The sequence below is a fragment of the Propithecus coquereli genome, unplaced genomic scaffold, assembly GCF_000956105.1.
Source record: "Propithecus coquereli isolate 6110/MARCELLA unplaced genomic scaffold, Pcoq_1.0 Scaffold9, whole genome shotgun sequence".
NCBI classification, from domain to species: Eukaryota; Metazoa; Chordata; class Mammalia; order Primates; family Indriidae; genus Propithecus; species Propithecus coquereli.
In genome coordinates this window covers 9,988,320-10,009,656 of record NW_012155284.1, presented here as the reverse complement: position 1 = coordinate 10,009,656, position 21,337 = coordinate 9,988,320, and the positions used below count along the sequence as shown (strand labels likewise).

General features: G+C 38.3%; 1 protein-coding gene across 1 annotated transcript in view; it reads right to left on the bottom strand.

The window, feature by feature from the left end:
* MRPS27 (mitochondrial ribosomal protein S27) overlaps window positions 1-21,337 on the bottom strand; it is a 124,186-nt gene that overhangs the window by 13,654 nt on the left and 89,195 nt on the right. The window contains exons 5-6 of the mRNA XM_012664592.1: window positions 4,822-4,936; window positions 1,062-1,140 (exon numbers count right to left, since the gene is read on the bottom strand). Coding sequence (XP_012520046.1) covers window positions 1,062-1,140; window positions 4,822-4,936 — 194 coding nt within the window. The remainder of the gene's footprint in view (window positions 1-1,061; window positions 1,141-4,821; window positions 4,937-21,337) is intronic.

The following is a 21,337-nucleotide window of genomic DNA, read 5'->3' as shown; positions in this document are numbered from 1 at the left end:
TAAAAATAGAAAAATTTAGCTGGGCATGGTGGTGCATGCCTGTAGTCCTAGCTACTTGGGAGGCTGAGGCTGGAGGATCGCTTGAGCCCAGGAGTTGGAGGCTGCTGTGAGCTAGGCTGATGCCATGGCACTGTAGCCCAGGCAACAGAGCAAGACTCTGTTCAAAAGAAAAAAAAAATATGCTCCTGAGTATAACAGACAACATAAGATATTTGTTTCCATGTGAATGCTGGTCATAGGAGCATTCTTGATATTCTATAACATAAATGGAAGCCAAGAAAATCAAGTTGAAACAATTTCCTTCCCTTAGTTATTTGTTGGTAAAGTAGAAAATGTTAATATTAGTTTAAAATATAGTGCCTGCACATATCACAAGCACAACAACAAAAACAAATGTTTTTGACTGAGTTATTCCGTTAACCAATTTTTGCATATATTCATAATTATAAAAGTCAGCACTGATTTGCAGCTGTTCCTAGCCAGCTGGTTTTGCACATGTTGTCACAGTACTGAATGAGACTATGGGCCTGAATTTCTATGTTCTTTTTGCAAGTGGGGAAACTGAGACAGACAGGCAGACCAGGATAGTCATCTAGTAAATCAATAGCAAAATAAGGACCTGTTTCTTTAAATAAAGAAATCTATAATATTTTAAAAGAACACAAAGCTAAGACCCAGTTTAAAAAAATCTCAGGTCTGCCAACTGTTCAGTACTGAATCTAAAATTATACATGAAAAATAAATTTACTTTATCCTTTAATTATATTTTGCATTTCAGTCAGCTTGGAAAGTGAAATTAGATTGGCCTGTATAACTAATTTACTCTTCTTTTCCTCTATAATCATTTATGTACTTCGATATTTTCTATCCTAACAATAAAAAAGGATTTTTTAAAAATTTTACATAAATGATAATAATCTTCATCAAAACTTTTCTGACTGAAAGAGCAATGTAAGGAGAAGTCATTAAAGGAATAAAAAAGAGAGAAGTGCCTGCATTTATACTGTTCCCTTTGGGAGCTGGAAGCCCCATAATAACTGAATCCGGGTTTGGTTTCTTACCTTTGTAATTTTCTTTCTTTATGAAAGAATCCATCAGCAAATTGAATGTAAAGTTGTCTGGAAAAATTCCATATTGAACCTGTAATAAAAATGGAAATAAAAGGAAAAAAAGAGAAAAAATATCCACTTTAATTCAGTCTGTTATATACGCTTATGTATTATTCAGGATAAAACTTGTCACCATTAGCTTTAAAATATTTGACTATCATTTTACAGCATCTGTGACAGTGAAATAGAAGCTGTGACTCGTGGGGTTTGGTAATTGGAACTGTTGGTCAGGGTGAAAGTTGTGAGTGGGTGTCTGATACAAGACAGTTGATATGTGAAAAATAAAGCTCAATTCTAACACCTCGTCACAGCTTAAAAAAAAAAAAAGGAAAAAGAAAAAAACCAAACAAAAACCCATACACATCCCCAACCAGTTCAGTGACTTTTTATAAGGTATGAATAACAATGCAAAAATAAACTCTCAAGAGAAAACATGCATTATGCAGCATTTTCTAGTCCTTAGCCTGGCTTTTAAAGACTCAAGAAAAATGCCAATGAATATTTATTACTAACCAAGCTCCTAGCAATGTTGAATATTTGAGAATTCAGCTTTCTTAAAATGTGGACCCTCTAGCATTTGCCTCAGAATTTTCTAGGAGTGCTTTTAACAGTACAGATTCCTAAGCTTCTGACCTGCAGCATCAGAATCTCTGGGAACTGGGCACAGAAACCTGAAGCTTTAGTGAGCTTCTCCTGTGGTTTTCATGCACACTCAGGTGTGATTACCAAGGATGTAGGTTGTGGTTGCATTTTTATTTGTTTCTAATTCTTACTCCAGGAGAGGTAACCACCATCCCCCACATTGCTCCATTCTTCCCTCACCAACCACCAGAAACACCTGAAGAATTTTTTAAACTACACTCATCCCCTTGGGAGATTCTGACACAGTCCTAACCCCAATTGTGAATCACTGCTGACGTGCTACTATGAGGCATGTGTGGGATGCCTCAGGTGTGCGGAAATGGGAAAATGTTTAAGTCACTGTTTTAAAGGTTGTAGCTTGTGGGCAGTGTCTATATTTCTCAAATTAGTCATCCACATCAGTACTAATCCTTAGGGGTAAAAAAATATTTTAGGATGATAAATCATTAAAACTGGGAGGTACTTCAGAAATCAACTGGTCAGTGATTCTCAGATCAGGTAGTAAATTAGAATCAACTGGGAGTTTAAAATATCTCATTAGGTATGAATAGGCAGAGCACAGAGGACTTTTATGGCAAACTATCCTATATGATACTATGATAGTGGATACATGTCATATACACTTGTTCAAATCTACAGCATGTAGAACATCAAGAGTGAACCATGGCCGGGTGTGGTAGCTCACACCTGTAATCCCACCACTTTGAGAGGGAGAGGTGGGAGGATTGTTTGAGGTCAGGCGTTCAAGACCAGCCTGGGTAACACAGTGAGACCCTGTCACTACAAAATATAAAACAATTAGCTGGATATGGTAGTGCACATCTGTAGCCCCAGCTACTCAACAGGCTGAGGTGGGGAGAATGCTTGAGCCCAGGAATTTGAGATCACCATTAGCTATGACAGCCCCACTGCACTGCAGCCTGGGTGACAGACTCCATCACTTTGTCTCTAAAAAACAAAACAAAGAATGAGCCTTACTGTAAACTATGAACTTCGGGCAATAACTATATGTCAATATAGGATGTTGATTATGGGAGCAGCTATGCAAGTGTGGGGGCAGGAAGCATATGGGAAATCTCTATACTTTCCACTCTATTTTGCTGTGAACCTAAAAACTGATCAAAAAATAAAACTTATTTTAAATACCAATGCCTGGGCCCCAGACAGATCAATTAAATTAGAATCTTGTGGGTAGAGACAAGAATCTAAAAAAAAAAAAATTTTTTTTTTCATACAGTGTCTTTTTCTGTCACCCGGGCTAGAGTGCCAGTGGCATCATCATAGTTCACTGCAACCTCAGACTCCTGGGGTCAAGCAATCCTCCTGCCTCAGCCTCCCTAGTAGCTGGGAATACAGGTGCATGCCACCATACCTGGCTAATTTTTCTATTTTTTGTAGAAGTGGGGTCTTGCTTTTGCTCAGGCTAGTCTCAAACCCCTGGCCTCAAGCAATCCTCCCGCCTTGGCCTCCTGAAGAAAGAATCTATAGTTTTTAAAGACTTTCTTGGATGACTGTAGTGAGGGTTGGAAATCACTGATTGACTACAACCCATTTGACTTAGAGTGGGAAAAACTAAGACCTAGAAAGATAAAACTATTTGCCTAAAGTTATCGGCAACTGGTGGAACCTGTGTTGTTACAGCCTGTGTCTTCTGATTGCTAGTCCAATGTTCTTTCCACTACAAGACTCTAGGAGCAGCAAAAATAACACCGACTTTGTTCTCCTGCTCTAGATCCTTCTTGTTTTGTTTTCATAGGAATATTCTCTGACTGTAATCTGTGTCATTATACTTGGGACTGAAGAGTAGGATTTAATCCACTCCTTCCCCTGGGACCTTCCATTTCCTCCCCTTGAGATTCAAGGCCGTCACCTTGATTGTTCTTATCCAGGGACCTAGCTCAGTCTCTTACTACCTCCCTTACTCCATCCCACCCCTCGACATTCCTCATACTCTAGGCAGAGGGGCAACATATTATTGCTCAAACTAAGCTTTTGTTTTCACCCAAATATACCTCTGTTAATACCATTTCTGCCAGCCTGTCTCTAGATGCAAGCATGCATCTTTTAGTGATCAGCTTGAATGATACCTCAAGTCGCTTTTAATCCTTTCCTTCCAATTGGATTCCTTCATCTTAATTCCCTAAATTTTTTTTTTACTGGTATTCCTGTTTAGCACTTACATTTGCCTAATATTAGACTTATCAGTAAACCTGCTTATCTCCTTATTAAACTATAAGCTTCTTAAGGGCAAGGATAGGATACTGCTCATTTTTGTGTCCACTACCATATCCAATCTAATGTCTCACACACAAACTGTGTACAACGTATGTTAAGTTGAACTGGGCCCAAGTCATGGAAAGAAAAACTATTCTGCAAAAAGGGGACCCAAAACCAAAATCAGTATTCCTTTTATGTTCTAACTTTCAAGGACCAGTGACATTATAGAAGTAATACATTCATAAAAATATTGTTAAAATATTTTAATGGCTCAAATTAGTGTTGAGCTTGAGACTCACAATAATAACATTCTAAACTTTTGCTTATTTTGTATACATTTCATACAATGAAGGTAAGGAAGACTCAACCCTTGGGTGGAGTAAGATTCTAATCGTAGGAGGCTCTCAGTCTTGAGATGACGAGTCAGAGAACTCAAGACACAGGATGAATAACCTAGGAATACTGTTTCTTTAAAAATGCGTAACATAGTCTGAATATCTGGAGACCACATTCCAGCCAAATGGTCATGTTTTTTTCCCTAAACTTCACCAGGGGGAACCAGACAAGAAATCCAAGGCTTAGCAATCAAGAAAGAAATGACCATGGGTGCAAAGATCTGATAAGACTACCTTTTGCTTTTACCTGTCCTTTTCTGAGTCACTATGCTCAGAAAAGCAGCAGGTACAGGAATTATTTTTAATTTATTAATTTATGACCAACCCCATTCTAAAAAGGATATCTGAGGGCAAATAATTTTAAAAAGTTATTTCTGGGACCATTCTTTCCTGTACTATAATAGTATACATCATCTAAACTCAGAAAAACGGGCTGCAGATCCCAGGAAACCACTCACCTTATTTACAAGAGTATATAAGGCTTTGTCTTGTGCATCATATTTCAGACACTGCCTAATCCAGGTGTGAATAGTCCATTCTCTCAGGTACCAGCAGTTGGGGCTATGTCGAAATCTAAATAAAGCACAAAGAGAGAGAAAACTAGTGTTAACTATTTTTTTTTAAAAAAACAGACTTATGTCTCTTTTATTGAATACTTTACATTCCCAGCAGCTACTAGAGTGTCTCATACATCACGGGTACTAAAAAAATGCTTGTTGATTAAATAATTGAATAAATGAATGGATGAATGAATGAAGAATGAATGAGTAGAGTCTGTATAGGGTATGATAGAATCACCAAGGATGGAGTGGCCATTTTTACCCGGGGATAAGGGGTGGTATCAGGAGATGAGAGCTGAGAATGGAGGGTGTTGGGTAGACTATTTTGTTATGTGCTGCTTACTCTTAAAAGTCAATGTCAAAACATATCTTCCATCTGCAGGTCCTTCTCTTAGCTATCTACAGAGTATAGTCAATGTGACCAAAAGTCATAAAAGTCAATAGATGATAAAAAACTTGAGAATGAAACTCATTAACTTATAAAGTTTGAAATGGGAAAGAGAAGGCAAAATAATAAATAACAAAAAAATTATAAAAATTTTATTCCTTACACTCCTTGCTTCAACATCTTGTTTTAATATAAGATTTATGGTAAATGATTTGGGCAAAATACTCTACAAACCATGGTATTATATAAATATATATTTGATTAGAAGAGACATGTGAAGGTAATGTTGATACTTTGGAAGTTTAAAATAAAACAGATAAAGAAAAAAATGAAAAACAGAATAGCACAGCAAATCTACAGAGGGAAATCAGCTTTGAGTAACAGTGATATTTCTTGTGGCACTTAGGAGAGACTGGGACATTCTTCACTGAATCAAAAGAAAACAAAAAAGAAGGAAAAAATAGAAGTCGAGCAAAATTAACATTCACATCCTCTAGGACCCACAATCCCCCTGCCTTCTTCACAGCTCCATTCTAGCCCGTCTGCTTATGTCTTCTTACTTCCTGTAGTTCCCCACAGGGTTGTAAAACTCCTAAGCAGCTCAAGATGGGGTATAAATAGTAATATTAATAGCATTCCCACAAAGGAATGGTACTTAGAAAGGAATTCTGAACCCGCTGCTCCCGCCCTAAGTTCACATTGCTAACACCTAGGGTGGAAGGCACATTTCCTTGTTCCTTGGGGTCCATGACAAAAGCCTCAGGGTTGTGAACAGGGTACATAAAGAGCTTCATTGGCCCTCTTTTTGTTTATGTGTTTTGATCAGGACAGATCCTCATTTATCATACCATGTCAGCTGAAGTCCCCATGTTTTCCTTAACCATTTGGGAAGCAAGCCAATCTCTGCCCCCCTGCCACCCCACCAAATCAAACTCTTTTCTTAAAAAGAAAAAGACAAAAACTTGGTGCTAAAGGATTTTGTGCCATATTTGAGAGTCGAGGATACAGACTCATACTAGTGGTTTATTCAATCTGCCCCCTGCTATTTCCTGACATCTGCTATTCGGATAGTTTCCTTCTGAATAGGTTCTCTGCCAAGGTAATAGCTGAGAAAAGGAGAGGAAGTAAGAAATAGTATTTAATTTAGGCTGTCTATTAGTGTCAATAGTTGACAAAAACTTGAAAATGAAACTCATTAATTCATAAAGTCTGAAAGACTGAGAGTGAGATTTGGCAAAAATAAGATCTCGAGATGTTTTATGGATTTAGGGTCATCTAGGCCTCCCCATTCTTTTGAAAATCTTAGGTTTTACTAGAAAATGTCTCTTTTACTCTATTTTTCTCTATAGAATTAGCTCCTTTAACATCAGAAAGATACAAATATGTCACATTAAGTTCAGGATGAGAGTAACTTGGCTAGAGAAAGGCACTTAGACCTAATGACATCCTCTGAAACAAAATATACCTTTTAGTAGTTCATGTTTTCCCTCATATTTTCAAATTGAGCTACTTGAGCTTCTCTCCTTGTAACTCTGAAAAATCTGACATTTAAAATGTAATGACCAATTAAAAATTAATTTTATTTTTTTTTAACAAAAAAAGTCAAGTGAAATAGTAAGTGTACTACCCCAATGACACGGTGCTTCCTCACTAGCCTGTGAGCTCCCTGGGTGAGCAGGGCAGCAACTGACTCGCTCAGCACTGATTCTTCAGTGCCTGACGCAATTCCCGGCCCACAGTAGGTTTCCAGCAAACTAAAAAAAGAGCTTCAATAAACGCATGTATTAAATGCTATAACTTGTTGATCATTTTAATCTCATGGTATATATGAAGAACTGTAAATTCCCTGTGTAGGCATTTATAATCTCATTACAAAGAGGACTGCTATAGGCTAAAGGGTTTTTGGTAGTAGTGGTTGTTAGGTTTAGTCCATTTTCCCTTTAAAAACAAACAAAATACAAAATACCAATTACCTCCTTTGCTCAAGATTATTTTAAACCTAATCCTCATTTTAAATCTAATCTTCTGCTTTAGGATGTCTCCAATCACCACTAAAGTTATAAATTTTTTTGGTGATGGACTTATTTAAAATAAGAGCACGATGACCGCCATACCCAGCCAAACGCCTTTTCTCTTATCATCAGCAGACCATTTTTAGGCTTTGAAGAATAATATAGATTGATAGTGAGAACCTATCTTTAGACCTTCAAAGCTCAAATTAAAATTTATTAAAAGCCATTTGCTAACCTTCTAAGGCTAACTTCAACACATGGGAGAACAGAAAAGTCTTTTCTTCTCAGAAGTCTTTCCTTCTCACACTGTGTTTCTTAGAAGCCTAAAGGGAAAGTTACTCAACACATGCAATATATTCATCTCTGCACAGCAGCCCTGGAGAGACTTGTCAAGAGACTCACAAAGGTCTTCAGTAAGTCCTCTACCATTCTCATCCTGGGAAAGGGTGACTTGGTATGATCTCTGCTAAGATCTAACAATCCAGACACACAATCACATCTAAGACATTGTCAACGAACTCTGAACATTAAATCAATTTAGGAATAACAGTGAAACACTAACACATATATTACGAAACATGCTGCCCAAAGTGCAATTCCTGCATTTCCCAGTCAGGCACCAAAAGAGTGCCTTTCTAAGTCCTCACTCGTGTTAAAAAGATAAATTAGTATGCACTGATATGAGTAGATATCTGGAATATAAACAAGTCAAAACACTGGGCCAGTAGAGTCCAATTTTGGATGGTGAGTTTGAGAAGAATTCCTTTGTCAATGACTTTTCAAGCAGTTCAGACAAACTTGGCCCTTTTCAGAACTCCCAGGAGTAATATGACAGGCAGTCAAGACTCTGGAATGGGTACTTGCCTGGAATGACTCTGTGGTCTGCTGGGTGAGCATTCTCCTTTTCAGCCAGGAAAAAGGCAAAGAGAAAAGAACACAACTAACATATTGATTTTCCAATTTGCCTGCAAACAGACAAGCTTTTGTTCTCGCCCGCTCTGACCATCAGCCTGGCAGATTACAGGCGGCCACTGTAGGAGTCCCCTCCATGCCCCCATGCCATCAGCTGTTTGCTCACCTCGACAGAAGCTTCATTATTGCCTAGGCCAGCAGGCTGCCAAGATAGGCAAACTGTGTGAGTATGGAAAAGATAAACAAATGCAACCCAAATAACCCCAACAATGTCGTGCTCATAAAGGCAAGAGACACTCTGAGCTTCCAGCTTATAAAATATGAGTGAACTTACAACAATTCCAATGACGTGTGTATGTCTTGGAGGAGGGAGGAGCACGAGAAGGGGACAATGAAGAAGTGTGCTCTCAGGCTCTAGCATTAGCTATAAAAGTTGGTATCCCATGGATGAAGAGATCTTTGTCCCCATAATAAGTGGGGTTTCCAGGTGAAGACAGAGCTTGCCTAGGAAGCCAAATCATGGCAAATCAAATGGCAGGAATTGAGAAGCTTCCCTCCTCAAAAATCAGGTCACACTCAGAACTCCTTAGGGCCTTTGCCTACACTGTCGCTCATTCGAGAGCAGAATCACAGGCTGCAAAACTCTAAGTCTTGGATACCTCAGAGATTTCTTAGAAGGGAAGAGAGGTTATACAAAAGAGATCAAGAGTGAAAAGAAAACACCAGAGACATAATGTGATTATACAGAAGATACTTTTACTGTGTGTAAAAATCACATGAGATTTCCTATTTGTGACGAATGTTGTCATTTAATTAAAAAAAAAAAAGTGGATATAGCCTTTCTTCCATGGGGTTCAAATAAAGGTTTCGTTATCACTGAATGGCAAAAGCAGCAGTCAGCACTCATTGGCTCTTTCAGTATCACAAATAAAAATGCTCCAGGCTGAGCAGGCCTGCTGTACGGATGCCAGAGCCTGGAGCCCAGCGGCTCACGGCTCCACCATTTAGCTGCAACACTGGCTCTTCCACACGAATGAGCAAGCTTTCCACAATATTTATCTGATTACGAGAGCCACCAACCTTAAACACACACATGCAGCTTTCCACCTGCTCCAGTGAATTCTGTATCCTGTGGCAACAGGCTTTACTACAGATGAAAACCTCAGCCACGGAGCTAGGTAGACACAGAGAAGGCAGTGGGGCCAGGGTAAAGGGTGGAAAGAAAGAATGCCAAGAAGAGAATATGGCCCTGATGCCTGCGATGTGGATGGGAATTTTATTAATGAAGCAGAGTTTGCAATTATCAAAAGGGTTCAGCACATCCTTGAACTAGAACCAAAGAGCAAGAGAGTGTCATGTGACTATTTAAACCAGAATCTGATTCAGTCACTGCTACTCATCTTCTCGTTCTAAAAAGACAATTATTTTCTTTTTCATCCTGCTGGAAATTCTGCTTTCAGAATTGTTAGTTTCAGAACTAACAATTATTAGCTGCTTCCAACTACCACAAATAAAATCAAATTTTGATGAGATAATTTTCTCACACCCATTATATTTTTGTCAAATCCTTAAAAAAGAGAGCAGAATCTAACACAGGAACTGATAATAAAAACATCAGTATTATAGGTTAAAATCTCTTTCCTGCTTGGGTTCCCAGATTCTTAAAGAATTTCAGTTAATTTTAACTTTCAACAAACATATACTTGAGCCTGCACTAAGTAAAAGCACCAAGTGTAAGAGTCCCCTCCAAAACCATTTCCCCACTGCCACCAAAGGTCAACCAGTTTGGGCTTGAATATTTCCAGTGAATTCACTATCTACCTCACAATACAAATAAAAGTTTTTTTTAAAAGAAAAAACTTTAAAAAAAAATATTTTTAATATTTTTACTTTTTTAAAAGTCAAATTTATAAACATTAAAATTCATACTTTTCAGTTTATAATTTTATGAGTTTTGACAAATGCATCCAGTTGTATAATCACTGTCACAATCAAGATACAATAATAGTTCTATCGCCCCAAAAATTCCCTAATGCTGCCTTTGTAGTCAACCACTCCAGGGTTTGCTGGTCAATTTAGACAAATTTTATATGGATAACCTCTTGAGGTCCTTTTCTAGACCCAAAGTCATTAATTTTATAAGAGGAAAAGCAAATAAGGTAATAAAATCACAATTTCTGTTGGTTGGTTTATAATTTATATTCTGCCAATTTCCAAAAAGAATTTGAAAAAGATAAAACCTAGTTTACAAGTAGTTTTCTTTCAGTCCTCTATGCAATCATTAGACCTTCTGGCATCCCTGTCTGTCATTCTAAAAAAAGGGTGATAAGTTAGTAAATTTTTGGTAGAGAATAAAACGGGCACAGAAATTTGCAAATGTGAAGTGCTAAATAAATGCAGTATAATAACACATTTTTTTAAATGATGATGAATAACAGAGCGACTTGTTTGATACCAAAGTCAAAGTCTGAATTTGTCAGACCCGGGGCTTAAAAATAAGGCCATTAGCATTTCACCTGGAAACACACTGCTATAAATATGACATACTAAAAACTACTCTTATTATCCACGTCCTCTCATGAAACAGAAAGCAATCGCACGTAGGATGTATGTCACCAAATTATTCTCTCTCTCCCTTCTCCCTGATCTGGCTGCTGTTCTGCCAGATCTAACTCTCTCAATCTGGAAGACATATTTCTGATTCATGAAATGACTATTTGCTGAGTAGCTACCCTGTGCTAGCACAGAAATTCACATTCTATACTCATTGGTCTACAAATTTCCTCTAACTCCAATCTTTAAGATGACATCTCTTCCTTTCTGATACAGGAAAAAACACCTATACACCTACTCCATAGAACTACCATGCTCTGCTGCTCTCTCTCTCTTTTTTAAGAGATGGAGTCTCACTCTGTTGCCCAGGCTGGAGTGCAGTGGCATCATGATAGCTCATTGCAGCCTCTATCTCCTGGGCTTAAGCAATCCTCCTGCCTCAGCCTCCTGAATAGCTGGGACTACAGGCAGGCACCACCATGCCCCGCTAATTTTTCTATATTTTGTAGAGATGTGTTCTTGCTATGTTGCCCAGGCTGGTCCCAAACCCCTGGCCTCAAGCGACCCTTCCATCTCGGCCTCCCAAGTTGCTGGGCTTACAGGTGTGAGCCACTGCACCCAACTTTTCTCTTAATTTCATGGTATATAAAGAAGCCAGTCAGAATGAAGCCAGTTGTTATTTGTCTAAAAACTGGCACACTATTTTATCAGTTTCCAAAGGGCAATGTATGTGGATAACCAGGGAGGATTATTTGTGGGGAGAATGGGAGAAGAAAAAATATTTACAGTCATCACTGAGGTACCCTTCTTATGATGGTCCTAAAAGCAGAAAATGACTGTCTCTGTGGCTACTACCTGACCTATCTGTGAAACTGTACCCAGAAGCACCTGGTAGGACTTTTCCAGCCTCTATTAAGCTATATGCACACTGGCTCACAAGTTAGCTTCACAACTGAGAGGCAGTCACTGAAGGCCAAGGTTAGGCTAAAGAGGGCCTTTAGCTAGGCACAGCAGAAAGTTGAGAAAAATGGATCTTGGAACTAGTCCTGTCTATAAAAGCATATAAAGTTGTGGGAACTGGCTTGGTTTGGGCAGAGATAAGGGAAATATTTTTGGTTTTGAGTAGGAAACCTATGAGCAATAAATGAGCCAGTTTCAAAAAGACATAAACATTTCCTGATGTCTTCTAAAGTTTTGGCTAAAAACTCCAGACAAAACTTCCGCAAAATCATGAATAATAATAACTAAGACAGGAAAATCACATATATTAATTAATCACTGTTACATCTGAATAATTCTGAGGAAGGTAAAGACAAGAAAGAAAAAAAGAAGAAAAACAAAGGAATATAATAGACGTGAAAATCAGAATTTCTGGAGTACTCTAGGCTTAGTGAAGTTGTCAGGATTAAGTCAGCCACAAAAGAAATGAGTAGGCAAAGAGCCTGGTCCAGGAGATGAAGCACTCCAGTGTAAAAGCAGTGAAGAATTAAGCCCGTGTTGAGCAGATTTATATGTGTTTGTGTGTGAGATTATGGATTTCTTTAGGGGTATTTCTGAGGGGAGAGAAGCTCAGCATTAATCTGGATTTCTTAAGAATCAGCTTTTTTTTTTTTTTTTTTTTTTTTAAATAAAGAAGAAAAGCATCTCAGTGTTTTAAACATTCTGATTCTCTAATACAGGAAAAAGTTGAATCCCTAAGCATTCTTTGTTCATAGGAAAAGTACGATTGGATTTACTTCTGGTCATATAAATTCTATTTTTGCAACTCTACTGACTCTCCTATTAAACATTTAAGCTGTTAAAAGGCTGGAGACAAGTTATCTATCATTTTGTGTCCTACAACTGTAGGTGCCTGATGATTTGGCAACAGTGATTAGACCTGCTCTGATTATATAAATACCAACAATGCATGTTGAAATTCATGAGGATTACTTATATTTGAAACAGTAATCCACTTCCAGTTTTGAAGTATATCCTGCTTATAAATAAAAATGAAGCCATTCTGCCTTTTTTGTACAAGGCGGGAGGAGTTCAGAGATGGCAGAGGAAGTAGAATAATACGAGGCCACGTGCAAAGCCACCTATTCCTCACTTCTCCCTTCCCACAATACACAAAAGGATGATACATGGATTCTGCCATGCAGTAAGTTCAGGGAACAGACAAGCCGATAGGAGAGTGAAAACATTAAGATGAGGACAAAAGACAGAGTACATGGGTTCAAAGAATTCCCTGATGAGAACTCAATAAATCAATCTTAGATTCCTTTCAACACTGGAAGAGACTTCGAAAGCAAACTAGGTCGAGTAAATTGGGGATAGTGGAGAGAAGAAAAGTTTACATAGAATTAGAGAACCTTTAATTTAGTGCTAGTTGGGACCTTCAATATCCATTATATATTGAGAACTTACTATGTACCAAGCCCTGTACTTACTGGGTGATATGAAATTGATTAGTCTAATTACTTTACTTTACAGATGAGGAATTTTGAAGTCTAGTGAGATGGCATGATCCACCCAAGATAAGCACAGTTAGCAATAGGACCTAAGCTAGATCCTTTACTTTCACTCTTCCATCTTTGCCTCTCGATTCTTTTATTTGCAGGACCTTTAAAGCGCACCTCTGTCATCTCACAATGGTCCTTAACAGTGAAAAGTAAACAATATCTCTTCTAAATTTAGAAAAAGAATCCAGAGAAAAACACTCAGAGTGTGAAACAGTTCTGGAATTGCCCTGAACTAGCTGTTTAACTTTAAAAGTCACTTGGTCCTTCAGGGTTTCAGTTCCTTCAACTGTAAAATGAAGAGGCAGGATTATCTGGATCACAAACTCTAATGTCTACAGGGGCCAGTTAATACAAACGCATGAATCATGTAAGGCAATAAGTACAAAGCTGCTTATATTACAATCAAATAAAGCAACTTAGTTATATTGTTTATAAAAACATACTATATGAGCCAAACAAAATACACCCGAATTCTGGACTAGATCAGACCCCTGAAACTCCTCCCAGCACTTAAGTTTAATGACAATAAACCTATATTCACTCATTAAAACATGAGTCATTTACAAGTTTCTATTAAACCAGAAAACTGGCAGTCACAGAAATAAGCGAATAATGACTCAAAGACAAACAAGCTACCATTCAGCCCACAACTGATTTTACTTTCTTCTAGTGGCCTCCACTCCCCCACCAGGTGGTGCCCACTCTGGGCAGCCAACAAAGATTACTGTGGGAATGGTGGACCCTGCAAGTTGGCATCTAAAACTTCAAGATGAAATGATACAATCACTAATGTTAAACTTGAGGTCCCTAAAGAATATTATAATTGAAGATCAAGTTTTGCAGGAAATTAAATTTTTAGCAATTGATCCTTACATTAGTAAAGCATTTTCTACTTAAACAAATACTTCATTGCTATTCAATTTATATCTAAGAGTCAGCCATCCAAAGTAATGTTCCTATACAAATTATTATTCTGCATACTGTTACTAATACCTTCTTTTACCCCTTAAGTAAGTGCCTGATGAGCAGTCATAATCACCCAAAGAAGTCACCACAATAAGTTATTTTTGGTATCAAACACCTGTTATGTGACAATTCCTATAGCAGAAATGGTTGAACCCCTTAAAAAAAGGGGGAGTAGGATGGGGTGAGCACAGGGATATTAAGAAATATCCCTGATAGTTTTGGAAACCATAAAACGTCAAAATATTTTTAGTTTTTAAAAAGGCAGCATATTTGAAAGCTGAAATTTACATTTGTTAGACCAACTGGTTTTCAGGAAGCTTCAATTTATCACTTACAAAAAAAAAACCCCTTATTTACATTACGTATATGAGGATAGTAAAATAATGGTGACCTTTCTTTTCTCAGTGCCAAATGGTAGAAATCAGATGACTACATTAAATAGGTAGCTCCCCTATTTAGCTCAAGCTAGCTCCTCAATACCAAAACCAAACTTTTGAAATTGTACAAACCATGTGCCAAGAAGATTCTTATTGACCAAATACAAACTTCATGTCATAGGAATCCTAAGGGCCAGAGACAATTATAAGAAAGAATGGTAAAATTTTGTATATGAAAGAGCTATTTCTTAAGTAATAAACCAAGTACAAAGGTCTGGGTTCATCTGTTCTGGCTGGCAAATCTTCCATAAAAATGCCATGCTTCAGCTAAACAAAAACTCTTAGGCTGGCCCACAAGGAGGGAATAAACAATTGGAAAAACATTTTTTATTGCCTGAGAAAATTTTTAAAGTCTGAAAATGCCAGGAGAGCTGCCTCGATGTGACTGTCAGCTTTCCAAAGTCCCTTTGCTTTTCAAAGTATGAGTCACAGGGAAAGGAGACAGCTCCCTGGCAAAGATACAGTCTTTCCTCTCTGGTTCTGCTCCCACCCCACCCATAAAAAAAAAAAAGTCTTTGATGTACAATAGTTAAATAGATTCCAGACAGGCTTAACTGAAGTTTGAACACCAGGGAGACAAAATAGCATTGCAGAAGTCTCTATTGTTTGCCATTGTGAGCCACAGACACAGGGAGCATCTTCTGCATCTTAAAAGAGGCTGGGCCCATTGATCATGTGTCAGAGCATGGCTGCACTTTGTGGGAGAGGAGGGAGAAACAAGCTATGAAAATACCTTTGCCTCTCTAGCTCCTAAGCATCATTGGTTCATATACTCGATGTTACACTGAACCGGAAGGGTCAGGAGCTTGTCCTTTATTAGTACACATTAAGTGGAATTTCAAGTGTGGTAGCACGTAGGCTGTCCACGTATACATGGGTGCTACAATGAATGCAGCCTTCAGTTAATAGGTACGATTTTTCCTTCATTAATTTTAGGCAAAAGAGTAAGGAAGCCAGGGTGTCTCTCTACCACCCCCCCCCCCCACAGGGTCTGGCTCTGTTGCCCAAGTTACTGTGCAATAGCATCATCGTAGCTCACTGCAACTTCCAACTGCTGGGCTTAAGTGATGCTCCTGCCTTAGCCTCCCCAGTAGCTAGACTCCAGGTGCAAGCCATCACGCCTGACTAATGTTTTTAAATTTTTTTGTAGAGAAAGGGTCTCGCTATGTTGCTCTGGCTGGTGTCGAACTTCTGGACTCAAGTAATCGCCCTGCCTTGGCCCCTGTAAAGTGCTAAGATTACAGGGGTCAGTCATTGCGCACCACCTGTCTTTTATTTTTTTATGCATAGAATGACATTAAGGAAAAACTGAATGTTAAACTAGAGAGAGAATAATTCTACTTCTTTACCTACATGGAATGACTTATTACAGCAGAAAGGAGAATTTGATGAGGGCATCTCCTGCATCTGATCATTTATCCACCTACTATGAATCAAGATACAATGCTGGGCACTAAGTGAAAAAAAGGAATAAACATACTCTTTGCCTTCCATGAGGTTAGATTGAAATTATCAAAAAACAAGCCATAAGACAGCAAAGGGATATTGAGTTAGAAGAACATCTATGAAAAACAAATCTACAATAGTTTTTCCCACGTTTAAAAAAATATGTATACAAATAACCACAAATAATGGTGTTTTAGGATCCTATGTTAAAACAGGCTCGAAAAAATCAAAGACAGGGTGAGCTGTTGCTATAGTGACCACAGAATTTGATCATCTCTAGGATTTTCCATATGCCCATGCAACCACAGGAAAGTTTAATTTATTAGCAATTCTCGTACTAAGTATTAATATATTTCTGGGAATGAATGAGTAAATACTTACAAAAGAATGCAGCATACTAAAGAGCTTGCTTTTTTTCTGAGCATTTTGCTCTTTAAAAAAAAAATCATACTGAACGAAGGCTTCATTTGCCCTGATCGCTTTGTACAAAATCTTTAACTGTGACTGAGAATGATGATGAAGATGATGATAAATAATATTATTAACTAAAATATATTGAGTACTTCCTATGTGCCAGGCATTATCCTTAGTACTTTACATATACTTTTTCCTTTTTACAGAGTAGGAAAGTGAAATTGAAGGGGATAAAAATCTAGCCTAAGAGCCCACAATGAATCCAACACATGTGGTTGTCCCTACAGTGTTTGAAATAGACTGCTGGTTGCTGTTAAGCACCAGAAGTAGTTAACTTGCATTTATTATTTTTTTAAATTAATTAACTTTTTTGAGATACGGTCTCACTCTATCACCCAGGCTGGAGTGCAGTGGTGTGATCACAGCTCACTGCAACCCTGAACTCCTGGGCTCAGGTGATCCTCCTGCCTCAGCCTCCTGAGTAGGTGGGACTACAGGTGCATGCCACAATGCCTGGCTAAATTTTTCTATTTTTTGTAGAGATGGGGGTCTCACTACATTGCTCTAGCTGGTTTCGAACTCCTTGTCTCAAGTGATCCTCCTGCCTTGGCCTCCCAAAGTGCTGGGATTACAAGCATGAATCACTGTGTCCTTCCATTAGCTTGAATTTAGATAGCCTGCTTTACTAAAAATGTGTCACTCTGAACACTAGAATTGCGTTGGCACGGCAGGATGTTCATATTATAAAAAGAATGTAGAAATGAAGATAACAGATTCTGATCTTTCATCTCATGCCTTTGCCAGGGCAGCCTGGCAGTGCTATTTTGTTGGGAAACACCCCCCAAAAAAACCCAAAAAACAAACCACAGGTCTTTTCTCTTGGGCTTGCCAGTTTCCCCAGAGAGGACTCCTCCAATTTCCTTGCTGAGAGGTATAATGAGTCTTGTGTCCCCCAAGCCCAGGGTCCTTTTGGCTCTCTCTCTTCAGAAAGAAAACCACCAGTCTTTTGTTAGGGTTATAGAGAAAAAATCTGGGTATTTCACTAACTTTTTGAACATTTCCAATCAATTCTCCTATTTCAGTTCCACTCCCAGCTCTACTTTGGGAATCATGCTGCTTCTTATTTATGAGCCTTTCTGGGGGCCTATTGCATTGCTTTGCTTTAGGACTTCCCCGCCTGCCAGCTGAGGCAGTAAGTGCTAAGTAAGTCCATGACTTCTTGAGCCGCCTTCTAGCTTCCAAGTTTTGCTGTTGTTTCCTCTCCTGTCCTCAGATTTTTGGCTTTTCTACTCTTTATTGTCAAATGTGTAGAGGTTTCTTAAGCACGTGTCCCATCAGAAGACTTCCTCATTCCTCAGGCTGTTGGATCTATGAACTAGTCAACAGACTATATAATAACCTCAAAGCACTGATGACAAAGAAAATAAAACATTTGAATATATTTTAGCAGTAATAACCCTCTGTTTAAAAAGGAAGAAGAAAATTTCCTGAGCAAAACACAATTCATCTGGATTTCAAATTCAATAAATTATAAAACGAAAGGCTAGAACAGATCTTTAACAACCCTTTCACCTCTAACATCCTTTAATGAAGGCCAAAAATAACTCACTGTATTATATTTTGAATTTTGTTCAATCTAAAATATTTTATTAATATATAATATGTATTATATTATACTATATAGGGGCAGAAATTAAATACAGGATACCCTGAAATTATTTTAAACCACAAAATGTACATAATTAAGATCCCATTATATGGATGGGATGCTCAGCGTTAACAAGAAATACTGTCAACATACAGTCTCTAAAGTATAATATTACATCTTTTTTTTTGGAGAAATCACACGTAACAATACAATTCAAGATAACCCTGAACAATGAAGGTTGCTTAATTTCAGCTTGGGAAATTCTCTCTTTTAAAAAACTTCCTAGTAGCTGGGATTATAGGTGTGCATGACCACAGCTGGCTCAGTTTATCTTAATTTAAAGAATGAAACTTCAGCCATACTCATATGATTTTTTCTGTTTTGATATTTTTTAAAAAGTGAAGTATTTTAATTAATACTTGAAGTGTCAAGAAGCTTAGAAGAATGGCTCCCACAATATTATGAAACCAACACAACAGCGATATCTAACCTAGTTTGAAGCATAGCAGAGCACCAAAGCACTCATGAGGCAACTTTCAATACCAGGTTCACACAAAACCTGGGAAACTGGGGAGCATACATCCTGCCATAGCCCAGCTTCCTGGTGTGTGAATGTGTGTGTGTGTGTGTGTGTGTGTGTGTACCGAAGGGAGGGAAGGAAGAAGTGACTGTGGAAAAAAAAAAAACCAGGGGAAAGGAAAATATAATGACCACCCCAATTTATTATCCTTGAGATTAACACCAAGCTAAATGTCATTTCCCCTCCTGTAATTACATACTTGGAACCCTTTGCTTTACATGGAGGGGACAGTCACAGCCTAGAAAGAGAGAGAAAAACGTTAGAATTTAGTGAATTCAATACCACATTAGAACAGGGAACAAGGATCTCTTCCTTTTTCCTACAGCAATATAGCACACAACAGCACCTGCTTCCTCTCTAGCACTGTGGTCCCCACCCCTGGTGGGGGGGGCACAGGAGGAGGTGAGTGGCAGGCAAGTGAGGGAAGCTTCACCTGTATTTAGAGTAGCTCCCCCATCACTGACACCACCACCTGAACTCTGCCTCCCCTGCCCTGCTCCCCACCCCTCCAGTCATGGAAAAATTGTCTTCCATGAAACTGGTCCCTGGTGCCAAAAAGGTCGGGCAAGGTCGGGGACCGCTGCTCTAGCAAATATGATTGAACTTTTCATTCCTTGCAAATGCCACATGGGATGTAATATTACACACAAGCCATGTCATTAGGTACATTTTATTTTGTACCAACGCAAGGGATAAAAAAGACTCAAATGATTGAGTTTAAAATTCTACTTTGGAGAATTTAGGTCATCCAAAAATCAGGACTGTTGTTTGAAACGTTTAATGGTCTTTTGCTTTCTGGTTACCGCTGTTCTTTTCTTCAGAGAAGTGCCTGCTGCCAAGAAATATGAATGTCATTCTTATTCACTGAATCAAAGTAAAATGCTGGATTAGTAGCTCTCAACAGCCAGAGTTTACCTGTCACATCTAAAATGTATTACATTTCTTGATATACATTCAACATGCACAAATACATCTGAAATAAGGAGAGGGGGACAAAGGGATAAGAGCCCGCCCATTAGGTCAGCACAAGTCAGCATCGACCTTCCCCTGGTGGAAACACTCATTAAGGACTAACTTTACCACTGCTTGATGCCCATGCCTCACACAATTCTTTTCTCTTTAGACACTCAAGTTGACAACACATAGATGATATATTCAATAACCAAGTCAGTGCTTCACCACTTTTTGGAACTCTTATATCATTCCAATCACTGTACTAACTGCTTTTAAAGACTGTTTAATTCACTTATCAAAACAACCCTATCTATATAAGGTAAGTATATCATCCCCATTTAACAGCTGAGAAATGTGAATGTCAAAAGGTTAAATAACTTTCCCAAGGTCACAGTTAATATATATATATTTTTTAATCTCCCCCTGGGCCTGGCTGCCTCTGTGCCATGAATAGGTGGAGTTAGACAGCAAGCTTAGCGCTTGGCATGTTGTAGGTGCTTCACCCGTGTCTCCTGAGGTTTGATGGGTGAGAGACAGCTTTGTGGGCCACACAGAGGAACAGAGAGCCCTTCATCTGCAGACATGACACTCAATCCCTTGCTTGCTCTAGGATCTTGCCCTAAGTCCTCACCCTCTCTGAGCTTCAGACCCAATTCTCCAGGCAAACACTGCAGGGGCTAGATTTGGACTAAATTATCTCTGTCAATTTTCCCAGCTCCAGCCATCTGACCACTGATTGTTAGTCTAAGCACCACAGCCAGGGCCAGCTCCAGGCGTGAGCGGCCTGTGCAGTTGCTCAGGGCCCCACACTCAGGGGGGCCCCCTGCTTGCTGTCTACGCTACTGTCACCGTCTTGAAAGTCTTAATTTATTTTTATATATATAATTTCAGAGCCTCCTTCTAGCTTCCAAGTTTTGCTGTTGTTTCCTCTCCTGTCCTCAGATTTTTGCCTTTTCTACTCTTTATTGTCAAATGTGTAGAGGTTTCTTAAGCACGTGTCCCATCAGAAGACTTCCTCATTCCTCAGGCTGTTGGATCTATGAACTAGTCAACAGACTATATAATAACCTCAAAGCACTGATGACAAAGAAAATAAAACATTTGAATATATTTTAGCAGTAATAACCCTCTGTTTAAAAAGGAAGAAGAAAATTTCCTGAGCAAAACACAATTCATCTGGATTTCAAATTCAATAAATTATAAAACGAAAGGCTAGAACAGATCTTTAACAACCCTTTCACCTCTAACATCCTTTAATGAAGGCCAAAAATAACTCACTGTATTATATTTTGAATTTTGTTCAATCTAAAATATTTTATTAATATATAATATGTATTATATTATACTATATAGGGGCAGAAATTAAATACAGGATACCCTGAAATTATTTTAAACCACAAAATGTACATAATTAAGATCCCATTATATGGATGGGATGCTCAGCGTTAACAAGAAATACTGTCAACATACAGTCTCTAAAGTATAATATTACATCTTTTTTTTTGGAGAAATCACACGTAACAATACAATTCAAGATAACCCTGAACAATGAAGGTTGCTTAATTTCAGCTTGGGAAATTCTCTCTTTTAAAAAACTTCC